General features: G+C 43.9%; 1 protein-coding gene across 10 annotated transcripts in view; it reads right to left on the bottom strand.

The window, feature by feature from the left end:
- The window catches only part of SEMA6D (semaphorin 6D), a 216,845-nt gene that overhangs the window by 7,975 nt on the left and 185,676 nt on the right, over positions 1 to 23,194 (bottom strand). For 2 of the 10 annotated variants that reach the window (XM_042039075.1, XM_042039077.1), the window contains exons 1-16: positions 22,798 to 22,929; positions 6,675 to 6,834; positions 6,174 to 6,285; positions 5,512 to 5,572; positions 5,336 to 5,398; positions 5,148 to 5,249; positions 4,837 to 4,927; positions 4,440 to 4,559; positions 3,904 to 3,992; positions 2,935 to 3,152; positions 2,695 to 2,826; positions 2,344 to 2,499; positions 2,089 to 2,262; positions 1,228 to 1,368; positions 1,050 to 1,127; positions 163 to 224 (exon numbers count right to left, since the gene is read on the bottom strand). In XM_042039075.1, coding sequence (XP_041895009.1) covers positions 163 to 224; positions 1,050 to 1,127; positions 1,228 to 1,368; positions 2,089 to 2,262; positions 2,344 to 2,499; positions 2,695 to 2,826; positions 2,935 to 3,152; positions 3,904 to 3,992; positions 4,440 to 4,559; positions 4,837 to 4,927; positions 5,148 to 5,249; positions 5,336 to 5,398; positions 5,512 to 5,572; positions 6,174 to 6,285; positions 6,675 to 6,834; positions 22,798 to 22,890 — 1,852 coding nt within the window. In that variant the 5' untranslated portion in view covers positions 22,891 to 22,929. Of the gene's footprint in view, positions 1 to 162; positions 255 to 1,049; positions 1,128 to 1,227; positions 1,369 to 2,088; positions 2,263 to 2,343; positions 2,500 to 2,694; positions 2,827 to 2,934; positions 3,153 to 3,903; positions 3,993 to 4,439; positions 4,560 to 4,836; positions 4,928 to 5,147; positions 5,250 to 5,335; positions 5,399 to 5,511; positions 5,573 to 6,173; positions 6,286 to 6,674; positions 6,835 to 22,797; positions 22,930 to 23,056; positions 23,173 to 23,194 lie in introns of those variants that run through there. The other 8 variants (XM_042039074.1, XM_042039076.1, XM_042039068.1 and 5 more) reach the window with 6 other exon arrangements.

Here is a 23,194-nt window from a genome sequence, read left to right as displayed (position 1 = left end):
ACCCAGGCCTAAAAAGCTCAGCTTTGTGAACATTCACAGTAACACCAGGTGATGTGTTCATCATGTTACTGAAAAGCTCATCAGAAATTTAACATCCACAGTGAGGTGTGGCCACAGACTATGGTGAGACATTCCAAAGGAGCAGCTGTGACTGTGCCTTACCATGGCAGTCCCCAAGCTGTGCTGTGTTGCCATATTCGACATCTTGTACGTATCCTCCAGTGCTGTGGTTGTATGAAACAAACAAAGAGAACCTGCAATTAACAGTATTAGTAAGGATACAAATGGAGATTTTTTTTTTTTTTTTTCTGGAGGCAGCAAATGGAAACATCTACAACAGCCAGGGTATGGCCCAAAGGATTGTACAAAATGTACAGGAGAGTCAGGCTTTAAAACTCTCTGTGTGTGCTAATGCCAGGAAATAGAAGACAAAAAAATCCCTTTTTTTAGGCAGCTACATCATGTCTTCTCCATTGGGCATGCTCTTGGGTTTAGATACAACCATCCAATTATACCAGTTAAAGTTTGCACTGGCCTGCTACAAAGGCCTCTTTTTAAGATACAACTGCTAGTGCACCATATATTACAGACTTGATTTGTGCAAAATGCTTTTGGTATGCATATATAGCACCCCAGCTCCAGTGCAGAGGCACAACCTTGCTCTTCCCACTGTGAATCCTGTGCTTTCATATTTGCAAATCCCTGTGCCCTGAGCATGAGCATGGCTGGGAGGGGATACTGGCTGCTGTCCTCTCGGAGCTGCTCAGGTTTGCATGCTGCAATCGCTTGCCTTCCTGCTTCCAACTGCTCTTCCTACAGGTCTGCCTGTCCTCCTACACATGTAAAACTCCTACTGAAAGCAAGTCTTCACCCAGAGGTTGCAGAATTTAGCATTCTGGTCTCTTACATATACAGTGCACTGAAAAAAAACAGTTTTAAAAAAATAGAGATTTAGTAACTGTGTGCAAGGGAAGTGGCACAGGCATGAGCTCGTGGGGTCTGTAAAGCATAGTCAGAGATGCTGGGCTAACGAAAATAGGAGTACTTACAGCATGCCTGGTGTCACTCTTCCACACGCCTCATGGTCTAACCAGCCACAGTACGGGTCCCGTGAAGCAATACATGCCCTTGCAAGAGAAAAACCCCAAAAAATCATGCATTTTTAACTTCCTTCCTAAGAAACGCCGGTGCCCTTGCTTTAAGGGGAGTTCAGGAACGGAGCCGTACTTTTTACATGACCCGTGACGCTCACAGCGACTCAGGGGAATTCTAACGACGCAGCTGGAGAACGCCACGAACAGAGCATGGTGGTCTCTGTCCAGCTGGAGGGAAATGACTCTTCTGTCCTCCTCGCTCTCTGCATTGCACCTGGGCAGCAAAAACAAGGGCAGGCCACTGCTTTAGTGACTGTAGTACTTTGTGCAGTAAACATTTTATTTATTGTCTGTGTAGCTACTGAACAGAAATTTTTCACATACACAAATGTAAGCTACTACTCTTTGCTGAGACATTGCTAAACAAACTTCTGAGTTATCAAATGCTGGCTTCTGGCTCCTGCTAACAGCTGGGTGAGAAGTTTGCTGAACTACGTAGGAAAAAAAAAATTCCAAATCTATTTTCTTTGTTCTCTCAGTCACCATAAATATTGTGAGAGAGCAGAAGAGGAGTCCTGTATTGGATGCCTGCAGAGTCCAATTGGAATGCTTCCACTCCCAAATTCTTTGTGCCAAAAAATAAACAAGTTTAAAATGATCAGATACAGGTTATACACTATTGGCCACTCTTGAGCAACCCTCAAGATAAGCACAGATCATTTCTTTTTAACATCAGCAAACACTTCTGATGTTTCAGACGTATTTGCAGGAGAATTAGACTGTGTCACTGACGTCACTGGAGTGGAATTAGGTTGTTCATTCAACCCATGCAAAATGGCAAGTGACCAAATATTTTCGGGTTATTCAACATGAGGAACATGATGAAATGACAAACAAGTGGTGATGTTGGTGATAATGAGCTGGTGTACCATAATCTTTTTTAGCTAGGTACCAAGGACTAGATGAAGAGCTTAGCTGGTCTGGTAATACTTACTTTGCATGATTATATGCTTCAATCTCTTCCAGTAATATGCTGTCATTCAAAGAAAAAGGCCTGGTCTTTGCCAAGATTTTAAGCACTACTCCTGCTTCGGAGCCAACAAATATGACTGTGTAGTTCTGGTAGGGTCCAGCGGCGTGGTCTACAGCAATTGCTGTCAGTCTGTATCTAGCGAGACCAAAAGGCAAATCATTAACAGCAAGTTTTCTTGTTTTCCTTTTCACAGATGTTACTTTTGAACTGTCATACCTGACACGTGTTTTGGTAAACCAGGGCTCCTCAGTGACTGAGGGAACAGCTGAGTCCATCAAAGGGTGAGATTTGATGAAGGAGAGCGTTTCGTCCGGGAAATCAATGGAGGTTTTGTAAGCCTCTGCTAGGCCGTGTTTTGCACAGCAGCCAGGTCTGAAATGAGAACAACATTGTTTTCCTCTTGATATTTTAGTTAATGAGAGAAGGCAGCCGGTTAATGAGCATCCTTATGGCTGAAGTGTCAAGATCTGCTTTGGGTTTTACCCAACAAAGCACTCAAGAGTGCAGCTGATTTAAGGTAGCTCTTTAAAGGACAATGTTATGACATCATGAGTAAGAACCTTTTACCTTGGCTTTGGTACTTTGTCTTCAGGTACAGCTGTCCAAACAGAGTCAGGAGTCTTTTGTTCTTTAAATCTCCCTTTGAAGACTTTCTCGATGTCATCCATGCTGAAAGCACACACTGCTGAACCAGGGATGCTGTAAAATTCGAAAAATAGTTTCAAGAACTCAGATTACAATGGCACTCATCTCAGTGTAAGAGAAAACCAGAGATCTGCCTTTGATGAAAGGTTGCTCATCTCTCACCTGTTGAGCTGTGTGGTGAATACACCGACAACGGTGGGCACTCCATTGATTTCTATTATATCTGTGATGGACTGCAGAACATCAAAGTAGAAGAATGAATCCCCAGGAACTGAGCAGTTGAGCCGAGCTTTCAGAAAAGATGTCCAGTGTTTCTCCAGGACCCTTTGGGAGCCCCCCATGTCATTTTTGCAGATGCGTGCCACACGGGAATACACAGCCTGTGAAAGGCAAAAAAGAAACAAAGAGGGAGAGAGGCTTGAGAGATGCAAGGGAAACAGTGTTTGTTTCTGAGCTCTTAATAAAACACCAAGATAATGTTGTTAACAGGAAGCTGCCATTTATCTGCACAGAGAAGATGAAAGCAAATGGTGTTCAGCTCGTAGTGCACAGGCATCTTAATGTATCACCAAGCAAATGCATCTCCACAGTTTGCCCCCACCCTTTTTGCCTTCAAAATCATGTTGTTAGTGAGATTTAAAGACTTTAATTAACCATGTGTAAGGGATTTAATAATTTATTGTAGAATATCCTTCCATGGTGAGGCATGAATGTTATACTCTGTACTGGCATGACTGAATTATTCAATATCCAGGGACATTAGAGAAACGTCTTTGAAACTCTCCTTTTGTGTTGTTTTCTTTTGTTTCTTTAATAAGCATGAAAACACCCTCAGCTTTTCCATTACTTGCCACAAGAGTTAAGGCAACGGCAACACTAAGGCAACAGCACATTGAAAGATACCTGTAGCGAGCTCACTAACAGCAAGGCCTGGAGAACAGGAACAGCTTTTTGGTTGAACAATGCACTGCTCTAGTTCTCTTTATCTCCACTCCCTGTAAATTATGATGGGAAAACTGTGCAAGCTTTCTCCTAGTACCTCCTTCATAGTATGAACTGTGCTAGTTTCTGATGCTGTTTTGGGATGAGCTCTTTCTGCTGTGACTCAACGCTCACGGTGACGATACCGACCTTGCCTAAAGTGTTGTGCTCGACAGCAATTTCTCGGAAGAAGAAATAAACGTAGTTCCCATATTCTATGGCATGGAGGAAGTGTGGTTCTGTAAGAAAGAGCAAGGAGAAGTTACTTCAAAGAACTGCTCAGTGGGCACACGACACTGTGAGAGTTGGCAGCTCCTCCCCAGGTCCATACCAGCCAATGTGAGCTCCAGATGCTTTAGGATGTCCAAATACAGGTGCACTGGACTTTAAGTGAACTTGAAGTCTTTGGCATTGGCTAATGGACTGTAAAAAGGCCCCACAGAAACTGTACTTCAGCTAAGGTATTTGTTACTGCAAATTCATTCATTGAAGCATTTAACAAAAATGTCGTCTTTTTTTTTTTTGGGCATTATGCAGCTTTTTAAGTGTAATTATACTATTCCAAAAGCCTCATACATGCTGACAGTGTAGCATATGTGTAAACCAGGCTGGCTGTGAATTACCTGACCTTCTGTGCCACTGAAATTGCATTTGCCATATGTATGGGAAAATACTCCCCAAATTACCTTTTATCCATTTGGAATCATACTTTATTGTTCTTAAGGCAGATCCATCCCCCATGCTGCGATAAATAACAGCATCGCTTGCCAGGAAATCTGCTACTGTTGCTGAATACAATTTTCCATCTAAAACAGAAGTTGAAAACATGGTATTAAGAGGCCTTTTAATAATCTAGAGAATTCTGACTAGCCTGTATTTTCCCCATTTCTTCACTGTCACACTTCCCCAGATTGCTGTAACCTATTTATTAACAGGTCAGCTTCTAATCCTTTGGAGGCCCTTTAAAAAATTTAAGAGCAGGGGCACCATGACACCTTTAGCTTTCCTGTGCTTGCTTTAAAAGCTCTGTGTCTCCTTTGGTGTCATTAATCATTTAGACTCATTACAAGTAAAAGTTCTTACCAGCAAAGAGGGCGACATTGGTTTGTCTGGCATCAAATGGGCATCTTGCCAAACCACTAATTTCCTCCCCATCATACTCTAATGTATTCAACTAGAGAAGAAAAATAAATGGGTGATAGTGTCATTTCTATTTTGTGCACTGGCACAAAAGCATAACATTGTCTTTCCACAAAACTTAATTCAGCACATTGGCTTCTGTCTGTTTTTATTTCACCTTGAAGCACTCTCCAGTCACACTGGATGTATTTGCTATGGCATAACCAGTGCAAGCAACACCAGTAACGGATTAATGGCATCTTCAATACTCTTACCCGATAGTATCTGCACATAGGGTTAAATGCATTTGTTCCACAGACAAACACCATCTCATCATTTCTTGGAACAAAGACTTTAATGAAGTTATGGCATTCATCCTGAAAAGAGAGTAAGATGTATTAATCACAAACTCCATGTATATAATAAATACTAGTGTCGTTTTTCTGTAATGTGCTAGACTTACTTTATGTTTGCCTTTCATAGCACAGTTCTCTCTGTCCTGCTGCTTTGATCTCCATGTTAATTTCTGTCAAAGCAGACCAAAAAGGAACATTTTAATTCCTTGCCACAGAAAATTCTTTTAAAAAACCATTAAAACCAAAGGACACACCTCTCCCTTTCCAGCATGCATCTACTCACCTTGCTTGGGGTAACTTCTGATTTTGGAACTTCATTTAAGTTTACAGTATAAACCTGGTCCCTGTTTGCAGAGTAAAAAGAGAACAGGAAATTCAGTAATTCTGTGCTCTTTTATTTGGTAAACTAAATCTATTTTCAGAATGTTGTGTTAGACCAGCAACTTCTATGAAATGCTTAGGGATTTTCTGTGTTTAATGCAAATGGGAGAAGGTTGTTCATGTGCAACACGGGCTGGTTTTGATTTTTATTGGTGTGGTCCTGAGAGAGTACCTGCAGTGTCCAGCAGTCCATCCCTGTCTGCCCATTCTGCTGAGGACTAACCTGGGCTGTAAATATGCAAGTGTGTTATCCTCACTTCCTACAGCCCTGACGTGTCAGTCCAAGTTTAAAATGATCAGGAGAGGTTTTTATCAGGCAGGGCAGTAATATAAAAGATGGAAAAGAGCATTTGATCATTGGTTTTAGCTTAACTACAGTAACTGCAGCCTTCAAATCCAATTTTCATGCACTGGCCATAGATATGGTATATTTCTCTGGGAAGTCCTGCCCCAATTCTAATTTTTATCATATTCCGCACATTTTTCTAAATGAATTTTACACATAAATGCAAAGCCAGAAGAGAAAAGAATTTTAATCTAATGAACTGAGTGAAGGAAAATTACCTGCCAGTGATATAAAGTGTGTCTCGAATTTTCAACATTAGTTGGAAGTCCAGTCTGTGCTGAGATTCATTGCCTGAAGGGCGTCCTCTAAATACTGGATATTGCCTTGAATCTGCAAGTAAAAATGGGCTACACCATCACTCAGGATTATAGAGCTAAAGAATCAATATATGGCATTGATTAGCTGTATATACTAGGTGTAGAAGGGTTTAAACTAAATTCCTTGAGTAATGTCTTGAATATAAATGAGGAAAAGATGGCTAATGTCAGCAAATGTTCTTTTTCCTGAAGTTATTGCTGTATTTCTGATTGCTTTTTTAAGAAAATGATTAAGTGTTCTATTAAAGATACAAAGCCAGTAAACACATTTCAATTTGAAAGGAATCAGATTTTGTTTTTTAACTTCCCGGGGGGGGGGACAAAGGTTAAAAAAAAAAAAAAAAAAAAATCCAATTAGATCTTTTCCCCCTGGTGTTTAGCAGCACTTGCAGATTCACTCACAGTGGTAGTCCACGACGTTAATGGGGTCCTCGTCCTCGGGGAAGCTGCCGGCGCGGCAGCGGGACAGGCTCAGCAGCAGCGTCACCAGGGCACAGAGCGCGGGGAGCCTCATGGCGGGGCCCGGGGGAGCGCGGCCTGGGCGGCAGCGCGGCTCAGCTACCTGCGAACGGACACAGCGGGGACGCTGCAGCAGCAGCAGCACGGACACGGCACCGCTCCCGCCTGCCAACAGGGCTTTGCTTTGTGTTTGAGCATCGGCAGCGCTGCACACGATGGAAACTGCTGTGGGACACAGCCCTGCTCGAAGCTGCTCCGAAACGTATTGATGGTCGCTAATTTTTAGCTGGATTTATGGGCATTTCCAAAGAAGCTGACGACTGTCAGCCCATTTAATTCACAGAATCAGAAATAGAACATGCAGGCTGCTGACCTGGCAAGAAAAATTGTCAAACTTGGGATTAGAATTTTAATTAAACTGCAATCTCTTTCCATCCCCTTAATCACTGAATGTCATCCAACACAAACCCTTTTCCCATGAAGTACCTAAATCTCATCCACAAAACGTCGTGACACACACAATGTGTCTGAGCATCCATGCTGTGTTTTAATGCCATTGCTTGTTTCCAGGCTGTGCCAGCCCAGCACTAAGTCCAACGTGCCCGCTGTCCCAGCCCTGATGCCAAGGGCCAGGCACCTGAAGCTTTGCCTTGTGCAGTGACTTACACCCGTGCAAAGTAAATGCAAACTGCTGCCCCTGCAGTGTGACAGCGTTGTCACACACTTCACAAGGGTGGCAAGGGACTCAAATGGGGATGCAATGTAGAACCACCTTCCCAAGATGCCACTTTTCCCCCTCATTTGCTACTGTTGAAGGCTTCAGGGGCTTTCACCTGGGGGTTGTGTGTGTGTGCGCGCTGCAGATTAGACAGCACAGATCATGACAGCACCACAACATTATACAACAAAGCTTTTAAGAGGGGAAGGGAAACATAACTTCTTCAATTAAACCACAGGAATATTTCAGTGAGCAGAATGTAACTGCTCAAGTTGCAATTTGGGTAGGATGCAAGAAAACACATCACAAAGTGAAATGTAATCCTTAATGACTGCAAGTGGACTGGGCAGGGGTCATATTTCTCATTAGAAACCTGGCAAATGTAGTATTATTCCCTCCTCCAACCTTTTGGAGGCATTCATTCAGCCCCGATTCACAGGTCAGAGCTCTGAGTCACCAGCTCAGTGCCTTGCAGTTGCTGAAATTGGTTATTAAATGCTTTGTCTAAACAGGAAAAAAAAAAAGAGAAACCTTTCCATTTTAATGTTTCAGGACTTTCAGTGAAAGAACACTTTGCCAACACTAAGTGCCAGACCTACCCAGCAAAGCACAGAAGTATTAATCATTCAATAATCTGAAAAGCAATTAAAAAAACCCCTTCATAACAACACTTAACCTTTCAGTAATGCTTACAGGGGACGAAAATGCTGTATTTGTTAATTGATACTATGGCTGGGGCAGGGCTTCCTCCTTCCAGGGGCTGCTGAGCCGTCAGTTCAGGCTGGACTGTGAGGAGACCAGCTGAAAGGCTGGGAACATTTGGGGATGGGGGCAGGGGTGTTGTCTGGATGCCTGCCCATCACAGACTGACCTGGAAAGAAGCATTTTCCACTGTTAATGATATTTCTGTATCTCAGTCCACCAGTCCAGAACGAATGGGCTGTGCTCTTAGTCAGGATTGATGAGTGCAGTGGTTAATAAACACTAATGATTCCTGGCACTTTCCCTCTGCTCTTCCTTGTCCTGACATGGCCTCTTCAGCTGAAGCATCTTGCGTTAAATTACTAATGAGCAAACTTAAAACAAACTGGAATTAATAAAGTTAGTCAAATTAGTTCTTTCTTGTGAAAGCACCATTAAAGTCCTGCAGCACTGTGGCTCCCAGACACAATAACAAATCATTAATGCTTACACGGTCTTTTTTTTTGGTCCTTTTGTAAGGAAAAGCAGGCTCCAAATATCCAACCCACTCCTTTTCCAGTGAAAGAGAAAGGGGAGACACATAAACTGCACGTTGAGTCGGTGTGCAGTAACATCTATAAGGTGCTTAGTAAAAGTCCTCCCTGCAGCCTTGTTTTCTTGGAGAACAAATGAATACAAATTGCCAAAGAGCAAGAAGCTCTCCCAGACATGTAGGCCGCAGTTAGCATAGAAGATGAGGCTGCTTCTGGCCCACATCATGACTCAAAGAGACCCCGGCCTGGCTTCAAATTGCAAACTCTACAAGTTCCACCTGTACCAAGCACGGGCATGTAACAGGAAGTTTCTTTTTCACAATTCTTTTTCCTTCCCATGTCCCATCTGGGAAGCATTTATTGGGACAATTACAAAACTTCCGTGTAACCTGCCTTACACAGGCAGATACTGATTTCTGGACTTCAGGAAATGGCTGCAGAGGAAAGGGCAATTTGTTTTTGTTTTTAGGTCACAACTGTCAAAGGGCAACTTGTTTTTAGGTCATGATTATCATGGCCAATACACAGCAAACTGTCACAAAAGCAAACAGGAAACAACTGAAATGCCAGGTAAGCAAAGACAGTATCACTTCTCTTGAACAGATTCAAATTTCAGGTGGGATATCAAACTCCCTAAAAGAATGTGAGGTTCTGTAATTGTAAATCCACAGGATGTGTTTCCCCAGAGGCTGCATTCAGATCAGCAACAAACTCACATTTATGTCTTCCCCAAAATACCCTCAAACATCGCAGGATACTCCAGAGATGAACTCTGAGAACATACAGGGCAGGAATAGTTACGTTCGGCAATCTTTTCTAACTAAACATCATCTGTCACAAATCTCTATCAAAGAAAATACCTACATGAAGCACAGACCCTTGTCATGACAAGACAGAAAAGCAGCCAGAGAGCTGCACTGGATTAGCAAACCACAGGTAATCACTTCTCACCAGCCAGGCAAGAAGTACAGATTTCTTTATTATTTTGCTTGGAAAATTATTACAAGAATATTAACAGTAGCTCTGATTTCCAGCTACATATGAAAAGAAAATGCACCTGCTTCAAGAGGCTCTTAAATGCAGCTTTTATCTGGTTGGACACAGGCTTGGGATCAGAACCACTGAAGAGAGAATAAACTGGGAAGAACAGCTGTTTCCTGGATAATCAGAAGAATGGGCTCCCTCTAGCCCTCGGAGCAGGGGTTTATGACAGCCAGGTGTAGCCTTCTGGTAGACACAGATAGGCTGGTGTGAAAGACGTAATTCCTGCCACATTCAAACCTTTCAGTGGAGGCCACTACTGGGCACTACAAATAACAATGCTGAAATATCTGTTAGGCCTGGAATAGCTGATTACAAAATGCTGGCAATGTCTACCTTCAAGAAAACGCAGAAAACATTCATACTCCGGGTTTGATTATTTTCCCCCGCCAGGATTCAGCCCCGTCTTTGATTAATTTCTCTTATAAATTGCATTCCTAGCATTTCTGCTGGAAAACAATCCATGGCAAGTGCAATGTTTGGACATTACCATATTGCTATCCTTGTTTTGCAGCTGGGCAATTGAGGCACAGATCAAAGCTGAATCTGTGACCAAGGCCAGCCACCACAAAAGGCTTTTCAAAGGTTCTGGACTGCTCGGGGTCAGATGTGCTCCTTCCCTGCAGCACGGGCACTGACCAGTGTCCCTCAGGTGAGAAGCTCTTACAGATCAGAGCTCCCCTGGCCACGTGGCCTAGGCCATAATGAGTTGTGTTGCAAGGAGAAGGAACTAGAGGTGTAAATGTTAACTGGTGGCAAAAATCCACCTTGTTAAGGAGGTGAGCAACCTGCCTGAAACAGGCCTCAGGGAGATGGTGTTGGTCAAATGGGAGGCAGGCAGTTGTCCCAAGTAATAAACTGGCTCTTTGTGGCCACCACCTTTCAATCTCAGATAGAAATCCCATCCTTCAATTCCTGATTGGGGGAATCCGGAGAAGCAGGATATAATTTCTGTTAAAATATGAGCCTGCCTTCAAACAATCACACATGAAGGCGAACAGGCTGGTGTTTCTTGCCCATTAATCTACTCCAGCCTTTGACAACGTGCTGGTGACGCTCCATCAATCATCTTTCCGTGCACTGCCACGTAAAAGAGAAGGGGGAAGGGAAAGGGCATTCAGCCAGCTGGGGAGAAGCAACATATAAAATGGCTTCAAACCAGACTGATGCAATATCTTCTACTTACTGAAAAAAAAAATTTCTTTAAAATCTCCTTAACACAATAAATGCTTCTCAAAATGCTAAGCACAGACAGGAGTGCAGTACAGCAAACCCAGCCTCAAGTTCAAGACAGGTCAGAACAAAAGATACATCCTAAAAGTCAGCTCACTTGTGGGGAGTTTGGCAAGGAATGGAGGAAAAGTGTGCAATAATAAAAGCTGGGTAAATGACTACATCACCCTCCTCCTCCACCAGACTGAGGCTGTTAGGTGAGACCCTCTGTGCTTGGAAGTACAAGCTGGCCCTAGCGCTGAAGGGGGACAGGCAGAATTGATTAGCAATATGCTGAGTTTAGTGAATTTATGTCCATGTGGTTTCCCACAATCCCCACTGACTGGACTTGGACAGGTCAGGAAATCCCTGCTGTCCTCTGTTTCTTCCTGCATGCAAATGGCTCCCTGAGGGCACTAATTAGTGCAAGGGCACTGACTAGTGTCTTTCTCAGATGGTACCTTCTGAAATTTTGAGCATGAAACCACTCTAATAATAAGGTAAAACAAAACAAAACAAAACAATCTTTTGCTGCTGCTTGTTCACAGATGCTCAACAAGTTTCTCAGGGCCTACAGCTGAGACTTCAGTTCCTGATGCAGAGCAAAGCTGATCCCATGCAACACCCAGCAACTTCCACTGAGCCTCTGACACAAGCCCTGCTGAGGGCAACAGGGCACCCTTGGACAGTGGTTTCAGGGCACTGAGCCCCTGGCCAAAGCAGTGCCTTGAAGCTCTTTAACCAGAAGAACACTCGAGCAACAAAGATCTGTTGGCCAGGCTAGAGCAAGTCACAGATTCCACCTGCAAACAAATAAAGGCTGAATAGGAACTTTCTTGTGTTTAGCACCTCTCCCCTTTTTTCTGGATGCAAAGGCCTAGTGTAGAAAGGTTAAAAATCTTGTTTACTACAGCCTCAGGGATTATCTTTTGATGTACAAATCACTTATGGTCTACTAATAGCAGTTAAAAAACACTACCTGAAAAGGGTATGGTTCAAATTCTGGGCTTCGTGAAGTTAAAAGCCTGCTGGCAGTGACTCCACTTTAGGGGGCTGAGGATTTGCACCTGAGTTTACCTGCTGATGGTAACTGCTGCCAGGTGGGAGAAGTTCAACTCCTTGAGCCAGCTGCAGAGGGAACACAGCTCACCAGTGAGCACAGAGTACAGAAAGGGAGGGTGTTGCTCAGTTTCATTTTGGCAACCAGGTCAATCTTTTCAGAAGGTAAAACATTCACAAGACAATACATGACGGTGGTACAGGTTGCCTTCAGGGGTGCCCTAGACTTGTAGAAATGTACCCATTGGCAACCACAGGTGCACCTGAACATTCACTCAGAATAGCACCTAACCCCTGCTGTGACTGGAATAAAATAACTTCAGAGCAGAGCCACACACTGGGGTGTTTTGGTGATCAAAATATGAAAATGAAGCCTTTTTGTACCATCTGAGTCAAAATATAAGACCAGCATGGCCCAGGGTCTGGCGCCTTGAACTCTAGAGGGAGAGCCAACAATTCTTTTCCCCATCTCTATTTTTTGGTCTTGGTCTTTTTTTTTTTCTATGTCTTACTGTGTGAAATGTGTATGATGAGTCATTTGCTTACAAGCCAGAAAGTATTCCACATACAATGCAACATTTGCCTTAAAAATCTGTATCAGTATTTCTGATAGGAAAGGCAGGGGATTAGATTCCCATTTTAGGTCATATCTATACATAGGTTTTCCAGTGATGCAATTGTGTTGCATGCAAAAGCGTGGTAAGTCCTCCCAAAACAGGGATACAACAGCCAGCATCAATGCAAGTGTGATTTTCTTTACAATTCTTTTTAATGTCATTCCAGTATGTGTTTCTTCTAATGAAGGCTGACTTCAATAAAGTTCCTCAAGGCAATGCCTGACACAGAGGTTTACTGTACATTCAAATCTTAGAGATTCTCTATGATGTGATAAATCCATGTTGAGGAATTTGGTGACAGATTGTTTCAGCTAATTATCAAATAACAGGAAAATATTTGTGGCTATAAGGAAAGAAAGGTACTTAATTCTTGTAGTCCCTTTTAGGAACATGAAGCATGATTTTGTATGATAAATAGGTGACAAAAACTCTTTCTGTCCTATAAAGGTACACCCAAATGTAAACTTGCAGTATGCAGCCATCCTTACTTTTTCTAACAACTTTAAAGTCTGCAGCTCTGGAGAAAAAATTTAGGATATTTAGGGCTGAGATATTAATTGAGCATGAAAGTGCAAATAACAGGTCTGTTATTTTAAGATAATACTTGACTTCTTTTAAGGATTCTGCATTAACACCTCTTGATCTATGCCTAAGTAAAAAAAGATAGTTTAGTATTAAAGTGATGAAACCCTACCACTGAGTATCACAGCTTTCATCTTAATTGGCTTATGGCACTGCCAGCTACACTTCAGTTGTTTGCAGGCTTTGAACGTTGCAGCAAGCGCACCCCTCTTGCTCTAGAAGGAGCTGACAGAACTTGCAAAATGGATGCGGTGACTTTTAATGATGCAAGTGTTTGGTGGTTGATTAGAAGCACTTTGAGGGCTAAATTCTCCTGTGATCAAAAATTTACTTGAACACCAGATAGTTCCAGCAGGAAAGGAAATAAAATGCTGAGCAAACTGTAAGTGATTGCCTCAATTATGGTTATTTTAAGTTAATTTTTGAGACTGAATGTTAACTAGCTTCCCTTATAAGGATTAACACGAAAGTCCTGCACCTGAAACCAACCTTTGACTTCAGCTCAAATCTATGGTCAGATCTGTGCTGTTTTGCAAAGCTCTGCAGGACATGCTTTCCTTGCAAGTTTGCCAGGGTTGGGCTATTGGTGATGGAGTGCAAGGTGCTTTAACTTAAGCAGGGCTCTGGATTCACCATTTTAGCAGACCTGCATTTCATTAATTCAAACTGTTCATGCCCAACTGGGACTGCCCTAGGATATATTAAATTTATTTGTGGAAGTGTCTGCGAACTGGTGCAGAGAATGTCAGTACAGTGACATTTGTTCCACACTCTTGGCCCTGATCCTCCATTAATTCCTGGCCATGGGCAGCTCTGGAAGCAGGAACTCCCACCCCTGCCCTGACCCCAACCAGAGCAAAGCAAAGCCACCTTGCTGGGGAGAGCAGCTGTGGCTCATCAGGGTGAAGTCCTGAGCACCCCCAGCTCCCAGCTGCGTCAGAGGTGTCTGATGCTTTTGATTAGTGTGTATTAGACCAAAATACTTTTATCCTGAAAAGTAGAGAGAACCCTTAAGCCATAATGGCAGAGACCTAATTACCTACAGTAGCACATACAGGCTTGGACATACGTTCAGTAACACTCAAACTGCCTCCCCTTGGCCTGAAACAAAAGCCTAAAACCCACTTTTCCTCCCTCTGGGAGGGTTGGCTACAAATGTGGGTGAGTGCTTAAGTGAAGGAAGTCAGTGTTCTTCCTGGAAGCCTGCAGAACATGATTTACATAGCAAAACTGCCAATCATTTCAGCGTGATTAGGCATCATCTGATAAGGCAACTCTGAGACAGGTATAAACCAGTATTTGAAGGTGAGGACATAATGAAGGTCTCAGGCACAACTTGCACAAGTCCAGCTGACGCCACAGCCAAGGGAGTTGCTGGCAGCACCCCGGGCCTGCTGTCTGCCAGCCCTGCTGTCTCCCAGCCCTGCACAAAGCAGTCTAAGCAGCCTTCCCCCTGAGCAGGGCTGCAGCCCTGATCCTGAGATAAGTGCTGCCCATTTGAGTCCTGGATGGAGCCCAGGAGGTCAGCATTTGCCTGCTGGATGAAGTGAATGGGATGTTTTGAAATGGAAGGCAGGTTTGGGGGTAGGAATACGCCCCAACAAGCAAGGCAGACGAAGAAAAAAGGAATTTGCACTGTGGAAAGGGCACATCTGCTGTTCAACAGGCTGTGCCTCAGACAATGTTGCTGTCAACCTCACTCCAGAAAGCATCACTTCTTTCCACCCACTGCTCTCCCGTGCTACAAACACCCCTCCAGCATCTCATCACTGTGCTCGCTGGAGCATTGCTGGCTGGAGCTGCTGCTGCTGGGGAAAAGGCTGCTGCATGTCACTGCTCTCACTTCAGAGAGAAGTAAACGGCTGCGGAAAATGCAAAGGGAGAGACAGGAGAAGACTCAATGGGCAAGAAGCACATGAGAGACCTTAAACACTGTGCTGGTATTCTCAGTATGCCATTCTCAGGGCTGGAATGGTCAGCCAGCCTTGCCTGCAAGAATACTGCCTACACAGACTGGGGAACAACGTGCTTTTAACTAGGCTTGGTTTTTCTGCACGGACAAATCTGGTAGCTGGCCACCCAGTCACCTATTTGTATATGCAAAGCATGTGCTCTGCCCCTGTCCTAGGCACAATCAATTACATGTACAAAACACAGGCATGAAAACCTGGAGGAACCTGGAGCTCAAAGTCAACAATTACTATTCTCTTGTTACGATTAAAGATTAACTACGCCAGTGAAAGGATGTGTTATGAAATGTGTTTCCCAGGCTGACAGTAAATAGTTTCGTTTTCTTGGGGGTTTTTTTTGTTTGTTTTTTAAATCTCAGAGTCTTCTCAGGATCTGGAGTAATTGTTTAAACTGCTGCTTTGATTTACCATAATACCAAAATGTTGTCACTTGCCACGTGACTGCCCATACTTTCATTTGAGATGTCGTGCAGAAACACATGGAAATCTGGTGAAAGCAAACCAATTTTAGAACATGTTCCGAGCAATTGTTTTGCAGCACTGCCCTACAGTATGAAGTCTCTTCCATTTCTTAAATTGCCTAATCAAATGCAGACTCTGTTCCAGTCACGCTAAATTTTCACATAATGGCAGAAAAATACTTCTTTCTAGCCTAGCACCGAACAGTTGGATCACATTATCACATTTGCTGGTTTTGTAGTCTCCAAGTGTGTATTTGTAAAAGTATGTATATACATATTCACAGGGGAGAGGGGGAACATCAGTGCTCATGCTGTGAGACCCTGGGGATGGTCAGAGGGACAGGGAGATGCCTTGAGAGGTGCCTGTGCTTTTGAGGGGACCTGGCTTACCAGAAATGCAGAGTAGTGGTGAAAAATTTATTTTTATTTCTTTAGAAATCATATGTATTAGTACAGAATTTGATCGGGCTGATTCCTTGCCCTGAAGTCTGTTGAAGTTTTTAAAGTGATAGAAGTGCAGTAAGGTAAACTGCACCTATCTGTTGCCACTTTGGGGTTGGAGACAGGACTGGTGAAATGTGCAGCCATGGCTATCCCTGCTCTGGGTCCCAAGCTAGGGCACATCCCTGTGTTGATTCACATGTGGGGAGCTCTGCACCACAGAAGTGCCCACTTTCCACAGAGCAAACACAACCTGCAGAGCCCACCCACGACGGCGTTTGCAACTGGAGGCAGCCGTGCTGGGCACCAGCTCTCCCTCCTCTCTCTTACTTGGGCTCCATCGCCTCATGGTAACATTCACCCTGCAGGACAGGGAAATATTTGCCTCACAATACTTCGGCATTTTGACTAGTGAGCCACAGAGAAGTCACAGATCAGACCTTAAAATTAAAAAAAAAAAAAAAAAACAAAAACAGACCAGTAACATATGGACTGCAAGTGCTTCAATCAAGGTCAGAAGGAAATCTCTGGCAAATGAGAGAACAAGACTTAGAGCTTTAAAGCTTTCTGTTATGACCTGTGTCCTTCTCTCTTCCACACCAGCCTCCCCAGACCCCCAGTACAATTACAATGTTTCCTTAAATCCTTGTGCTGTCACTAGTAATATTGGCCAGGATAATCATACCTAACCCCCACATTGTTTACGCCTGCAGGTCTATTTTTCTTACCCGTCTGCACCAAACATTTAGGTTTGTGCTGGCACAGTTTGCTGCTGAAGACCACTGTTCAGCCATGAGCAGTGTTTGCTATGGTTTTGGTGAGGATGAAAGCGTGGTGCTTTAGGGGGAGGAGAAGCCATAATCCACTCTCACAGTAAAACCTGTATGGTGGTAGGCAAGACAAAAAAAATTCTATCCGTACCCTTGCAGGAAATCAGATTAATCCCCAAAGCATGAGATTTGATTAGTTTTGTCTGAGGTTATCATCAAGGAAAAAACCTACATAATGCTAAAAATATCCACACGGCATTTACTTTATGAAGAAAATATGATTTGCTGAACAAAAACAAATTACTGGCTTTTCGGTGTTAATCTTTGATAAACACGTGCTGCGTTAAAGAAACTGTCACAGAGAGAAGTTTGCAAATTGAAAGAAACCATTCAACTCTGCAAGATTATTTCCCCCCTCCCTTATTACTCCTTTCATGAGACACCTGGGGACATTGTTCACACACTATTGACAGCTTTCCCACTACTGCTTTTCCTCTGTTATCCGTTCTCTTCTCTCCGGCACTCGTCCCCAGGTGGCAACACACAAAAGAGCTATATTTGCAAGGGGTGCCAAAGCTGGCTCTTGGACAACTGTCGAAGAGCCAGAGGGCCCTCTCCTGCCTTCCAGGTTGTTTGGTTCAAGTTCTTTCCACAGGGCACTGACCCACCAGGCAGTGCTCTGGTATTTCACTCCTGAGAGCTGCACTGCCCGGGGAACACATGCGCTGCCCACAGCCCTTTCTTGCTTCAGCTACCATCACACCAACAGGTAGAGCCACGCTCCCTCACGCTGGGCTACATTCAAGTGCCATCTAACATTTTAATACTGCAGCCTTAACTATACATGGAGGTTTTTGTAAATTAAATACGCATTATTCTTCTCTGTGGTCTCCCAAAACATGATGGTTCCACAGCCCGAGGGGACACGTAGGTGTTCGCACAGCATGGGAAGGGCGTACCTAAATGGAGGCACAGCATAAGCAAGGGCTTGACATGCAAGCGTGAAGATTTTCTTTCGACCCCAAAGTGTGTCTGTCATGACAGACAGACACAGAAATAGCAGCAACACTTTGTGCTGGTGCTGCAGTCCCTGCCCACCACCAGCGCCCATACACACGCCTGGGATGCGAGGCAGCAGCACTTGAGGGAAATACCTTTCGTTTCACACCACAATAAAGCTCTGAGGAAGGCCCTACCCAACAGTGAGCTGGTACTTTACTGCTGCTTGAGAAAGCAGAGTCCCAGCTGCCATGACCATTTGGTAAAAGAAAGATGAACTTTGTAGCTCACATTAAGAAAAGCCCATTATTGCAGTAATAGCTGAGCTGAGTGACCAGCTGATCAGCCCTCATCTCCTCTGAGGTTTCACTCCCACCGCTGGTGGGCAGCCAGTCTGTGATGCCGGTCCCCACTGCTCACTCATTACCTCTCTAGATGAGCAACTCTGCCTTTGCCTCCCTGCTGTCCCTCACACACTTGAAGAGCCCCCTAGCACGCATCTGCCAATTAACTCCTCATTCTCATCCCAGGCCCTCTTCAAAGCTCCCCTTGCCTCTGATGCCGAAGTGTGTGTGCCCCCTTTCCCTGACACACGCAGCTCAGCTATGTTTAGGTGGCTTGTGCGCCAGCACAGCTGCTGATTATGCAGGTCAGCACAGCTCTCCTGCTTCTAGAGGCCACTGCCCAACTGTACCCATCTGCCATCTCTTCTTTTAAACCATCCACTGTGAGAACAGGATCCATCCCTTTCATTCTGTGTTTATCCAGTGCCTGTCCAATTAGAAACCTGGGCTGCAATTTGGCTCCCAGATGCAACAGTTAAAAAAAAAAAAAAAGTAACAGCAACAATGAACCTTTTTGCACGAAGAGTCTCTGTGTGGAAATACGACCTCTGTTATGTTACCAAGGTCAGGCAGACCAAGGCCAATCTGCTGTGTGAGAATATAAATCAAAGCTGTCCAGGGAGTGATTTAGTTTACAAGGTTTGTAACCATTCTGGACAGAATAAATGTCACTTGCTTGCCTGAGCTCCTCACTCCTCCTCTTCCACCACCACTTCTTTGCTCCTCCACTCCCACCAAGCCCCTCCCTTCCCAGTAATACCTCTTGACCTCCTTTGCTCTTGAACGCAAAAGTTCTCGTCTAGCAAGAAAGCAGCGGCTCACACATGACAGACAGCCATGCTAGGCCAATTTATTTAAATTATGCAAAAATCTCAACAAGTAAAATTACCAAAGAGTCACAAGTACATTCACCTGCTGGTTACCTGCCCTTCACAGCACACATCAGAATTAAAACAACAAATCCTGTAACAACTTATTCCTATTGCATTCATAGATCCACAAAACAAACCAAGGAAAGCATCTGTAGCAAGTATTAGAGTCTGGGCACAGATCCTGTGAAATCACATGGTTTCCGTTGTGGAACTAAAAAGGCTTCTACAAGAATGTGTGAAATACACAGCCGAAATTCTCCGTTCCTTTCTGTGCTCCTTGGCAATTTGTGTGGCTAAGTTAAAGCGGCAAGTTCTGTTTCTTTAGCTGGCGCTTCCCAAGCACACCCCGATCTGCAACACTGAGCGCACACAGCATTCAGCCAGCCAGCTCCCTCTCGAGTACGGACAGAGTTAATGTAATCCCACTCCAAACAACAGGTTGCTGTCTCCCAAACTGGAGCCTTGAAAAGCAAGAGTCCAGCGGTTGCCTGACTCCTCCCAGCCATTTTGAAGCCCTTCCTCCTGCAGGTGTGCACACCGAGCTGCAGCGGGGCTGGGCAGGGGTGCCAGAATGAAAGAAACTTCACGTTCTGGATGTTAACTTTAGTTACCATAGCCAGACAATGCTGCCAGTGGCGTGGAAGAAAAAATTGCTGTAGCCAGCTGTGCTGTTCACAGTCGGATGGTTTCTGTGTAGCTCCAAATGGTTCTGGAGCCAGTAGCCTGTTGTGGCCAAGGACAGGATGATGGATGGTCTACACACACTGTCCAAGCAGGAAGAATGGCAGAAGTTCACTTCAGGGTTGTTAAAATGCTAATCTGGGTTAGTTAACAAAAGCCGAATGGAATAGGAAAGTTAGGGAAATAAATACTATTCATATGTTATATATGTGCACTACAGATTTCATCTCTGTGGTTAACACAAACATTTGCCTTTGGAAGTGGGACAATTCAACAGTCTTCCCATCTGACTAAACTGAATCAACTCCTGATATTAGCTGTACTGTAATTACTGTCAAGCCACGACGAGGAAAAGAAGGCTATGGCAGACAACACACAGAGCTCCACAAACAGCATCCAAAGGGCAGTAATAGTATTCTCACTGCACACCTCTTCCATGTGACATGGGAACAAATCAGAACCCACTTTCCTTTGAACTTAAGGCTGGCAGCTATTCACAGAACAAGTAACAGCTTAATAAAATGGCTTAGATGGATTTTAGCAGTAACTGCAGTAGCTTATCGGATGCGTAAGAAGAGATCATCTGTTCGAGAAGCAGTTTTGACGAAAGCGACATTTGAACTGTTTTAATTACATACAGAGTTGCTAAGACTGAAAATAACTTGTACTACCCAATGCCAGTAATATGCCTTATTCCATCTTTTCTTAATTACTTGTGGAGCAAATTATTACTTTATCAAGTGGAAAGGTACCTGATTTTATCAACCTGGAATTAGAGGTATGTTTAACATAGGAGTATGTAATCAACCAGCATCTCCTCTGTTCAGTCAGCAAACACATAGTCTGAGCCTTGAAAGATATCAGACTGCAAGATAAGTAAGCTCCACATAAGCTCATACAGGCACAGAAGCTGTTGAAGTAACTGTTTCCTTTGTCTTAAAAAGGAAGACTAGAACTGAAACAGTCTCAGTCATACCAGTTCTCTAACACTTGATGAAAACTGACCATATTCACCCCGATCTCCTCTTGACCTCAGATTTCAAATTTCTTTTTAATTTTCAGAAGGACAAACAACCATAGCATTTCAACATTTCCATGCAGGTTCTGTCCATCTAACTGGGCTACACCTGACTTCAGGGGATACTGAGTCCTGTGTTAAGTGCACTAATGTTTTTAAAAGAATTTAAAACTCACAAAAATCCAGAACTGAAATCTGAATGTGATCGACTGTAGTAAGACCAGAAGATACATTATTACAAAGCCTAACACACACTTTGAACTGAACTTCCATGATGGATTTTTCCTTTACACACCTCCCATGACAGGACCGATCAGATCAAAGATCAACCTAGAGTGAAATTGCATCTATAATTAAGCATTCTATCAAAATGTGTGCTTTTCATAAACACACAGCAAAGTTATGGCAGCTCCAAGGGCTAAAGTATCTGCTCTAACAGTCGGCTCAGCTCAACCATTCCCAGAAACGTTCAGATGGTCCAGCTCAAAGGGCGCGAGAGGCTGGGGGGAAAAAACCCGCAGCCATACAGCTGGTTTGTAGAGCTTTGACAGGGCCATCACTGTATTCCTGGCACACACTCCTGCATCACACAAAGCACATTTAGAAAATGATGTTATCTCTGTTGCATCTCACCATAAAGGAGAGCAGGTAGTGACAGACTGCAGGATATGGGGGAGGAAGGCTCACTGTAACTAAAGGTGCAGATGAAAGTGAGAAGCTGGTTAAATAAACCAACGTAGAGCCTCTGGGTTATACTTTTTTGGCTGGCTTTCTAAAAACAAATCTGAGCTACATAATTCAGAATCCTAATAAATTCTTACTACAAACTTTTTCTTCCTGATTTAAAAAACCCTGAGCTTTATATTAGTTAACACAAAAACTGTTCAAGTTCATAATTATATAGAAAAGAAATCAGAGCACTAAGCTGGCAATTTGTTTTTATCTAAGCCAGAGTAAATGTTTATACAATATCTGCCAACATAAGAAAATATGCCCGTCACTTACTACATTAAACATGATTACATACAGCTTAATTTACTGAAAGGAACTGAAGTAGACTTTAGAGGTGCACAGAATTTTACAGCGTGAATAAAGCAGGAAAAACGTCTATTCTCTTTTGCCACAAAAGTAATTGCAAAGCTTTACAATGAGCTTCCTGTTGGACTTAGAAAAAGGAGAGAACCTCAGAAAATTCTCTGTGCAAGTATTTGTGTGTGAGAGCAACAGACCAGCAGTAAACGCCTCTAAGACAGTAGGAAGCTGTTCTTTCAAATAATATTTGGGAATATTAGTAAGACCAACAACTTGAAATACAAAGGTACCCCAATAAAGATGTATGCTTTTTTCCCCTCAAGGAAATAACCAGAGGAAAAAAAAATGCCACGCATTTACAGAGCACTGAACAGTATTCTGGAGGAAGTTTGCTGTAATTCCTGCACATTATGTGCGAAGCGTGTGTGTGTACATGGATAAGCTACAATACCATCTGTACAGCAAGTGCCACATATGTGAGCATTATGAACCATCATTGCTGCTGCTATGCTCAAAAGTAAATGTATTCTAAGCCACACACACATACAAATGACTTTACACACCGAGGGCTGAATTTTGTTCAAATTACTCACAGGCTCATGCCTGTGATACAGACATAATCTTGACCAGAAGTAAGAAACAACCTAGAGATTGGCAGAAATCCACTAATTTAAGACTAGCAATATTCATGCTAACAAGTGGGATATCCACCGGAACTACAATATTTTCAACACATCAACCTAAAGCAGTTCATCGCATTTTTCAACTCACAAGACAAAACACAACAACCATAAAAAAACCCCCTGCACAACCACCCCACAGCCCTTTAAAACACAGGAGTAAAAGCCACCTAGATATATCTGTGTGACCTTTCATTTCCATTCATGCTTATAAATAATAAAGAAGGCTTTAAACCCTTTCTAATTACTCCCTGAAAGCAGCTGTATCGGTTTCTGCAGTGATGAAACGCCCCCACCCCCCCAGAAAAAAAAAAAAAGTTTCGCCGCTCTGCACCTGAGCATTGTTTTCGGCAGGAGGGCGGGCGCGGAGCTGGCCCCCGCCGCGGCACGGGCGTAATTCAGAACTGACTCCAGTATTTGTTTCCATCCATAATTGATGGGGAGCTGGAAACGCGGCTCCCTCTGCCTCCCAGCGCCCGGCTGCTGCCGGAGAGCCCGTAAATCACGCCTCGCCAGGCTGCCCGCCCCGCCGGCAGCGCCGAGCCCCGGGCCGGGCCGGCTCAGCCCCCGACGCGGCGCCAGCCCCAACTCACCCCAAGCGCCCCGGGGCGACTTCGCCGGGGATAAACCCGACAGCTCCGCTTCGGCTGCCCCGTCTGCGGCCGGCGCCGGCTCCCGCCCGCTCCGCTCGGCAGCGCCGCCGCGCTCCCGCCGCTCTCCCCGGTACCTGC

The sequence above is a fragment of the Corvus kubaryi genome, unplaced genomic scaffold, assembly GCF_017639235.1.
Source record: "Corvus kubaryi isolate FWS band 111438036 unplaced genomic scaffold, C.kubaryi_AGA036_p1.0 37394, whole genome shotgun sequence".
Classification (NCBI taxonomy): domain Eukaryota; kingdom Metazoa; phylum Chordata; class Aves; order Passeriformes; family Corvidae; genus Corvus; species Corvus kubaryi.
This window is presented reverse-complemented; position numbering and strand designations above follow the sequence as displayed.